At 37.8% G+C, this 10177-nt stretch overlaps 1 protein-coding gene across 1 annotated transcript; it reads right to left on the bottom strand.

The window, feature by feature from the left end:
- Positions 1-2722: 2722 nt before the first annotated feature.
- Positions 2723-7366, bottom strand: LOC105355183 (cell adhesion molecule 4-like). Its single transcript, XM_023964147.1, has 4 exons — positions 7239-7366; positions 6610-6715; positions 3479-3520; positions 2723-3346 (listed from the first exon to the last, which is right to left on the bottom strand). The coding sequence occupies exons 2-4, from the start codon at positions 6701-6703 to the stop codon at positions 3159-3161; spliced, it is 324 nt and encodes a 107-aa protein (XP_023819915.1). The 5' UTR covers positions 6704-6715; positions 7239-7366; the 3' UTR covers positions 2723-3158.
- Between the last annotated feature and the right edge of the window lie 2811 nt (positions 7367-10177).

Here is a 10177-nt window from a genome sequence, read left to right as displayed (position 1 = left end):
GGGGTTGGCTCACTGGTGGACATTGTAGCGAGCTCCACCGTGGAAACGGCGGACAAACCCACATTTTCTGGCCACTTTTGACCATATGGGGCCTACTTGGCCTTGCTAGCTGGGTGCTGATTTCGGTTTTCCAAGTTCAAAACGTTTGTGTTCACGCGTAGCCACATAGCTTTTTCAGTCGATTTTAGGGCTCTACGTACAAAACGAGCGTTCCAATGTAAACCAAGTGGAACTTTGACCAATCAGGGACTGGGACTTGGTAGTGAGGTATGGATGACATCTGTCTTTTAATTCATTCCAACTGTTTAAAAAAATGTATTATGGAGGAGAAATTAATAATTGGAGTTTGTGTTCGGACAGAATTATACAACACTACGTTTTTCATATTTTGGAAAAAAATCTGAAATAAGATTTGCGAAATTTGCACCACTACGACATTTCGTACCGAGCCTCTTCCAACTATTGGTGGCACACATGCACTGGTAAACGGTAGAAAAAGGAAAAAGAAGAACCCCTCCCTTCTTCTCCTGCATCAACTCCATGGGCTAAACGTGCGTTCAAGAGCCAACGGTTAGCATGCACCACATAGCCAGAGTACCTACTGCATGCCAGGTATGTCCAAAGTCCGGCCGTATGAGGCCCACATTCAAATATTAATCGGGCCACATGCTCCTGTAATGAAATCAATAATATGTGAACCCCCCCCAGCTCTTTCTAAAAACTGTGTGTACGATTTCTTGATTGTGATTGGCTTAAATCTAGCAGTCTGGTTTTAATTTGACAGTGTTTATTTTATTATTTGGGGTTCAAAGAATGCAGGTCGATTGGTTGGCCCTCACACATTTTCACCTCCACAAATCTGGCCCTCCTGGTAAAACGTTTGGACACCCCTGATCCAGAAACACCTCCAGTCCCCAATGGCCTCTATTGTAGCTAAAGCTTTAAATCCAACTGCTACCATTTTGACAATTGTTAGAATCTTCATTGCAACATGTTAGCACTAACTTGAAACTCCGAAAAACTTCGTAAAAAAAAAATTAGACAAACACAACTTTTACTAGACCTCTGCCCTTGGACCAGATTGATTTTGCAATTCTTCTTTTTTACTGCAACTTTTAGCAAAAACTCACCAAAATTTGCACGCACCTGGTACACATTGAAAAATAATTTTCGACACAGTGAACGACCCCCCTCCCACCAAAAGATGATGACATCAAAGCGCAAGAAACGTTAAAAAATGAATGGGGCCAAAATCTCTTAAGTGGCTCAAAAAAAAAAATTCAAAATGTAATAACGAACGTGACACAACATAACCATGACGCCACGCAACCATGATGCATCACAGCCATCACGCAACGCAACCATGATGCATCACAACCATCACGCAACGCAACCATGATGCAACAAAACCATGACGCAACATATTCATCACGCAATGCAACCATGTCGTAACGTAACCATGATGCAACATAACCATGATGCAACGCAACCATCACGCAACGCAACCATGATGCAACATAACCATGATGCAACGCAACCATGTAGCAACGCAACCATGTAGCAAGGCAACCATGATGCAATGCAATCATGATGCAAAGCAATCATGAAACAATTCAACCATGAAGCAATGCAACCATGAAGCAATGCAACCATGAAGCAACGCAATGATGATACAGTGAAACCATGATGTAATGCAATCATGATGCAACGCAAACAAGTCGCAACACAACCATGACGCAACGCAACCATGATGCATCACAACCATCACGCAACGCAACCATGATGCAACAAAACCATGACGCAACATATTCATCACGCAATGCAACCATGTCGTAACGTAACCATGATGCAACATAACCATGATGCAACGCAACCATCACGCAACGCAACCATGATGCAACATAACCATGATGCAACGCAACCATGTAGCAACGCAACCATGTAGCAAGGCAACCATGATGCAATGCAATCATGATGCAAAGCAATCATGAAACAATTCAACCATGAAGCAATGCAACCATGAAGCAATGCAACCATGAAGCAACGCAATGATGATACAACAAAACCATGACGCAACATATTCATCACGCAATGCAACCATGTCGTAACGTAACTATGATGCAACATAACCATGACGCAACGCAACCATGTAGCAACATAACCATGACGCAACGCAACCATGTAGCAATGCAACCATGACGCAACGCAACCATGTAGCAACGCAACCACGATGCAACTCAATCATGATGCAAAGCAACCATGAAACAATGCAACCATGAAGCAACGCAATGATGATACAATGAAACCATGATGCAGTGCAATCATGATGCAACGCAAACAAGTCACAGCACAACCATGACACAGCGCACCCATGGCGCAACGCAACCATGAAGCAATGCAACGATGATGAAGCAGTGTAAATCCTGCTTTAGGCTCCTTGACCCTTAACCGAGGATAAAACAGCACCTTTCCTGTAAACGCTGTTTGTTCCTGAAAATCAAATTACCAAACCATCTTGACACCATAACACAATAATGATAGAAGAGAGAATTTCCTGCTGATTGAAATCAAAGGACCGCTGCCTTCATAATATCTCCAAAAAGTCACAATTTAGGTTTTGAATTTGGAAGAGAAATGTCAAATTCTTCATTTCCGTGTTTCAAGATGTCAGATGATGTCATGGGGGGGGGGCGGTCCCACCAGAGAACAGAAAGAAAAGAAGCAGGAGGGAAAAAAAACATTTATTATAAATATCAGAATTGAAATAACTACAAAAAAGCAAATCTGAAAGATTTATTTAGAAAAGAACGCTTCACTATAAACAACTATGAACCATTTTGATGGAATTTTTTTATTTTTATTTTCGAATGATTTCATTTTGCTGCGAAGTCTGGTCTCAGCCACGGTAAGATGCGGATGATGATGATGACGGCGTCCAAAACTATCTTAAAGACAAACCATAGGAAAATCTTTTGTGGTACAAAAACGTTTGATATTTTTTTCATTCAAGGACATTAAAAGTTGATTTTTTTTTAATCATTTACTGCTTGATGCTTCATTAGTTAAAGTTTAATCCCTAAACTTGTTAAAACGTTTAAAAACTGATCCCTTCAAAGGTCCTCAGTCCTGGATCGGATTTCCGATCTCTTCCTCTCTCTTCAGTCATCCTCAGCCTTCAGGGGTTTCTTGGACTGGAGTTCGAAATCGGAATCCACAGACTGGCCGTCGCCTTCGTCCTCGTCTTCGTCGGTCTCATTGGTGGCGTAGGAGCCTTTCTGTCTGGACAGACACCATAGCAGCACTGCGATTGTGCAGATGAAGGTCAGCAGGACGCCGCTGATGATTCCTGCCAGCAAAACCATCAGAACAGAATAGAAAATAAGGAACACAAAAGGAAGAAGATACTGTTGGGAATAGAATTTTCTCCACATACATGGAGTTCAAATGATTTCTCATGGAGTAGAAGACGAGCTCCTACCTCCAATTAAAGCAGCAAAGTCCTCAGTTTGAGCATAGATATCTGTAGGACATCATAACATGTTTATTAATTAACATTCTGTTTATAAAATGCTCAAAACCAATATCAAAGCCACGAAAAGCATGAAACATGCAAACTTATAATTAATGCCAAATTGTCTGAATTATATAAGAACAGCCTTTATAGGTTTAAACTGTGCTGTTTAAATTTGTTTATTAAATTTTTTTCAGGGTCTAGTTTTTAGGTTTTATCGTTTAATACCTTAAAAAGTCGCGTAAATTTTGTCTAAATTAAATATGAAAAGCCTATATTAGTTTAAAAAAACAATTTAAAGTTTTTGGTTATTTTCCTTATTTTGACACACTTGTCATTCAATATATTACTCAAGGAAGAGTCATGTCAATTTTTTTAAGAGCCCATATAATTTTAAATTATACTGGTAAAATGTATTTATTTAATTTTTTTTTGTGACAAACTTGTCATTCCGTATGTAAAACTCCAATTTTTAGGTTTTACTAGGTTTATTATAACTTAAAGAGTCGCGTAAATTTGTCCTAATTATCCAAGAACACCCTATAAAAGTTTACTTTACTCTGTTGAAGTTTATTTGCTTACATAGTTTTTTCGTGAATTTAATTTTTTGGCACAGTTGTCGTTCTATATGTCAGACCACAATTTTTAGGTTTTATCGTTTAAAATGTACAGAGTCTTGTCATCTTGTCTTAATTACAAAGGAAAAGCCCATATGAGTTTCAATTATTGTGTTTAAATCTATTTTTTAAGTTTTATGATTGAATAATTTGTCTTCATTATATAGGAATTGCCTACATAAGTTTAAATTGTTGTGTTTAAATGCATTTAATGGTCTGTTGATTTTCATTATTTTGACACACTTGTCATTCCATACATCAGACTTCAGCTCATAGGTTTTGTCTTTGAATAATTTGTCTTTATTATTATACAGGAACTGCTTATATAAGTTTAAATTGTTGTGTTTAAATTTATTTGATGGTGTGTTGATTTTCATTATTTTGACACAATTTTCATTCCATATATCAGGCTTCAGCTTTTACATTTTATCGTTGAATAGTTTACAGAAGAGTCACGTCAATAGTCCTAAGAGTAGGTTTAAATTATTCTGTGAAAATGTATTTATGTACTAGAGTTTCTTTGTGATTTTTTTTGACACACTTGTCATTCCATATTCCGACTCCAATTTTTAGGTTTTATCATTCAATAATCAAAAGAAGGGTCTCGTCCTTTTAACAGTGTTTGTTTGAAGGTAATTTCCAGGGAAACCTGGCTGTTTTAAGCCTGGTTTGGCCCTGTTCAGCCCTGCTGTGGAAACCGGGGCCATTGGGTATCAGTGCGTCCGCTCTTATCTCCACGGCAACACACCTCCGAGACGTCAATTTCACAGTCCCTTCAGGCCGATAAGACACTCCCTGCTGCAAATATAACTACAACCGTATGAGTGTCAAACTCTTCAAAATGTTTTTATTTTTTCTGCAAACAAAATGTATGTCCCACAAACAAGAAAACATTTAGACCATTATCTTAAATTACCGTTAACTAATGTAAAAGTAAGCTTAAACTATGCTAAGCTGTTTAAAAATAGCAGTTGTCTTTCTATATGCACAAATGTAAAATTAATGATTGTATTTTTAGTTAATTTCTTTAAAAAAAAAACTTTGATGCTTTGACTAAAATTTTAGGGCTAACATTAGTATGCTAATGAAGGTTTTTTTTAAACTTTTTTTTATTTCATTAGGTGATTATAAATGATTTAACATCTTTTCAAAAATTGGCATTTTGAGCTATATCTCCTTAAACAGGCTAGCATTCATCTTACTAACATTGCTAGGATTACGGTATTTTTGGACTATAAGGCCCCTTAACTTATTTTTTTGAATGATTTTTTTTTATGTATACGAATAAACAGTTAAGTCTCATTTTTTTAATTGAACCTTTTAATCTGATGAACTTCTAGGTCTAAAATTTAAACCATTTACTTTCCGTTTTTGATAACAGGCCACATATATGTATAAAGTAGAGTTTTGCTCTATATTCCGATGAGCTTCAAGGTTGGAAAAATGCGGTAACTGCCTCACAGTTGAAATCTAACGTATAAGCTTCTCTTGTCACAGATGTCACCTACATGCTAAGTGTTTAGGCTTAGGTTGTATAAATGTGCACATTGATTTAGCCAAATTGGCCGTTAGGTTTCTATTTTAGACAGAGGATGTATTTTTAAGTATAAGTACCAAATTTGGCGTGGATGTACTTTAGGATCCCCCTTTTTAGAAAAGTATGCTGGCGGCCATTTGACATACGCTTCATTTTTACAAAAATTCAACGTATATTTACCCCATTTATATATATATGGAGTATCAGTGTGTATATATATTTATAAAATCTGGGATTCTCTCGTGGGTAATAGGTTATTCCATAAATGGGCGTCCTATGGTTCACCCATGCTTGTACTACGAAATGCACATTTATCACGATAGTCGCCTTTATCATTAGCCTGACTAAGAGGCAGACTTAAGTTTAAACTTACCAACCATCATAAACATAAATAAAAGGTAAAAACGTTTTGACATTTCAGCTTAATAGCCTAATTTATACTATAATATTCACTTGGTTTAGATAATTTTATTCTTATGTGAATATTTGGGAATAATTCAGTGTTGGTTATAATCTCACATCAGATCACTGCAATGTCCAAAATGTTTAGCTTTTCTTAAAGTAAAGTTTTTTTTAAAGAATAACAATAAATTGTCTGGCTAAAAAATACTTTTTCTAAAAATTGAATAGTCTGTTTGTATATTACTAGTCATTGCCCAGTTATATGTGTATAACTTTACAAAAGCCTTGGGGCAAACACTACACTTTTCATTATTTCATTAGGATTTTTGATTAAGACCATATTTCAACCCAAATGTGCAGAGTTCCCTATAATTTGTCTTTGGTGATCAATAAAATTGAGATGACTTTTTCTCAACAACAACTATGGATACAAAGAGCCAGCCCAGATAGAGAGTTCATAACAAAGACCCCCCCCCCCCCCCCCCAATATCATAAAGATACAGTAAACACTGGACGTAAAACCATTGTAAGAATATACAAACCCTTCTGTCCGATCCTGGTGACGAGGTCTGGAAACCTAGGAACAAATGGGGCCGATGTTTGGACAGACGGAACCGGAGTCGTCTGGTCGTTCATGCTCTCTGCAGGCTGGAAGAGAAGAGAAAACAAAAATTTAAAGCTCCGAACTAGGCTTTCTTCATATATATATATATATATATATATATATATATATATATATATATATATATATGCATATATTACAATTTAATTTACATATATCACTTGTATCCACTCAGACGTCTAACCCATTAAACCCGCTCTTACGAGAAATCCGGCTAACAAATATGACATGTTTTGAGTTTTTACCAAAATGAGTCACAAACTCAATTACATAAAAACTGAGAAAGGCTTGTTGGAAACACAATGGAGACAATACAGACAAACACGTCTAAATTCACACCAGGGATATATCATGGTAAAAAAAAAAAAAAGTTTTGTGGATGAAAAAGGCAAATTTAAGAAGAAAATGTCAAGAAAAGTTTTTTTTTTTTTATATTGCAGAACTTCATCTTGGATTTTTTTATGCTATTCAACACTTTTGAGTTTGCGGAGTTGTCTAAACAGAACGCTGAACAATATAATCTGAGTAGTATAAAGACGAATAACTCACCAGTTCTGTGGGACAGCTGTGTTATCTGCAGAACAGGAAAAAAACCAACACAACGCAGCAACGGTCAGACAACACTCAATCGCACAAACACACTCACACACACACACACACACAGATGGGTGTGGTGGCAGTCCCCCAGGGTCAGCCTGTTTGTCCCCTCTGCCAATGGAAGAGCTGTCTCCGCCTCCATGATGCTAAACAGCCTGCAGATGTCTGAAAGTGTGCAGCTGACAACATCTTGCATCATCTAGTAACACGCATATGCAGATGATATTAGTTTTTTTTTAGAAAACTCACATACTTTTGCTCAGATGGAACAGAACATGACATATTTTTTTAGGTTGCTACATGATAGTCACAGATTCTACACTAAAAAAGGATAAGAAAGGTGTGTAGTGTTTATCATGGATACACTTCAAATGTAAGAGACAGAAGAAAATGTAGGATTTTCTTTGTATAGTGGATATTGTTGGATATTGTTGTTAACATGAGTGCTTTTTCTTTTTCTATTTAAAATTATGTCAAAGTTCCCATCAGTATTACTAATAATGGATGAGAAGAAACACCGCTTTCTTTCGTTTGACATTTATCACCACAAATTTTAGGACAAAAACAAAGAAAGCCCCAAATAACCATAATTGACCATGTGTTAAACTCCTGTGTAGGGGCTTGTAAAAGGATGTAACATAAAGGAAAAAAGAAACCAACTACAAACATACCAACGACTTCGCTCCCTTTTTGTGTTTGATATAAAGATTGAAATCCTGAACCATCAGTGACCATACCATTAGTCTCTGGTTTGAGTTTTGCATCCTATTCAAAAAACTAGAGGGTGTAAACTGTAATCGGATGGGAATTAGAACCAATGTAAACTTCAATGTGCTGGAGTGCCAGCAACAGGGACGCTCAAAATCAGGAGCAGCCAGGACAGGGGCGCTGCAAAGAAGAGCTTAACCATGTCAAAAGCATCACTTGTCGCAATGATGACTTGACAGCGACGTTTCACTCTTCCACTAGTGCTACACGCAGTTCTTCCAGGTCACTTTAGGGTAGAATTATCCAGTCTCTGCTTTTGCTGGTCTCAGAAATGCTCTATAGCCTTGTTTCCACTGGATTCTGAGCATTTCCATTATGAAAATTAACCCATTGAGCCGGACCGTACCATTTTTGTGCCACCGTGGGTCGAAGGTCCATTAAAGAAAAATGGAACAGACCAGTTAGGGCGGAGCTGGCGTCATCACACGATGAAACCCATTGATTGGCGGACGGTCAATACGACAACCGAAAGCATGAAACCAGCACCAACGATTCAATTTTTTTTATTTCAGTCCACTTGTTTCAGGAAAAGATGCCCGAAACAAACAGCGAGGTCTGGTCGGAAACGGAGACACAAACATTCCTTCTCAGACTTGACGATAGAAGGATTCAGAGTGAGTTGGATGGATCATTTAGCTTAGCTTTTACTGTAGTCGCATTACTATGACGCTCGGTCCAATTCAATTCAATTTTATTTATAGAGCCCAATATTTACAACAATCGTCATCTCAATGGGGTTCGTACCGGTAATTGTGTAATAAACATGAATCATGAAGAACAAAAAGTCATAGAATTCAGTATAGCTTAGTCAGTTTGTTAGTTCATTTTAGTATTTTCCTATTGAACTCTTTGTATTCGTGATCCTTTTGAGTTCATGTTTTACTCCGAAGCCCATCGAGACGACTGTTGTTGTGAATTTTGGGCTATACAAATAAAATTGAATTGAATTGAATTGAATAAAATTCAATAGGAAAAAAAACTCACTGGTTAAACTCAGGAGCGCAAAAAGTAGGTAAGCAGTATGTGGACGGCAAAGGGGCGCCAGAACACAGGGGGCGCCAAACCCAAGTTGGGAATATTATTTACAGTTTGTATTTTTTGTGTTTGTGCACATATAGACACATGATGTGATCAGAAACGGAAGCACGTCAGAGCTGATTGAGCGCCCCCGCAGCAGCTGCTCCTCCTTCACTCGGGTCTTGTACAGAGAGAGCGCAATCCAGCACGTGTCGGCGAGAACGTTTATTGTTTTTATTTGAATCGTGAGGTCATCTGATGACAGCCGCTGAAGATGGAAAGGCAGAAGAATTGAACAATCGGGGGCTCAAAACAGAAAATGCAAGTGGTGTGAATGAAGAAAAGTTTCTGTAAGTGGTTGAGAGACAGCAGGAACGTTGATAAAACGTGATAAAAACAGGCTTGGAAACGTTCGGGTTAAAGCTGCTATAGTGAAATGGTCACAAAAGTTTCTTGCAGCTGTACTGAGCAGGATTTACAGCATCAATAATCATGAAGAGAGAGCTTTTTTGTGCTGATTTTGTTTCAGACAGATCATTACAAATAATTTCTTGACCTAGATGTACCAAAACCCTGAAAAAGGCTTTATCCTATGACTGTCACAGCACTCAATGATGATATTGGAGGGTTAGATGATGTTTTTGTTTCTTTTTATATTGTTAAACGTTTGGATAATTCTTGTTTTTTGAGGGACTCTTTAGCTTACGGCCTGATGATGATGATGATGATGATGATGATGAAGAGGGGGTAAAACACAGAGGTACAGAGGGGAGGGCTGGGGAAAGGCGTTACTCAGAAGATCCTTCTGAGGGGCCGTCACTACACAAATTTGGGGAATAGTTGAGGCAAAACACGGTTGAAAATGGCTCACAAAAGTGTTCTGCTGGGTCAAATCCATGATCAGATAAGAAGTAATGAGATTTATACATTTAAACAATTAAAGTGTTGAAATAGGTGTTTAGATACCCTTGGAGGGGTGGGTGGGACGTATTATTACGTGCATTCATGTCTGTGTGTGTGTTGGGGGGGACTTTTTTAATGTGGCCGAATCCCCCTGTGAAATTGGGTAGTTCCCCTACCCGCGTATTGGGTATTGGTTTAGCCCG

Source organism: Oryzias latipes, chromosome 2 (assembly GCF_002234675.1).
Source record: "Oryzias latipes chromosome 2, ASM223467v1".
NCBI lineage: Eukaryota > Metazoa > Chordata > Actinopteri > Beloniformes > Adrianichthyidae > Oryzias > Oryzias latipes.
Note: the sequence above shows the minus strand (reverse complement) of the source record. Positions and strands in the feature narration are given on the sequence as shown.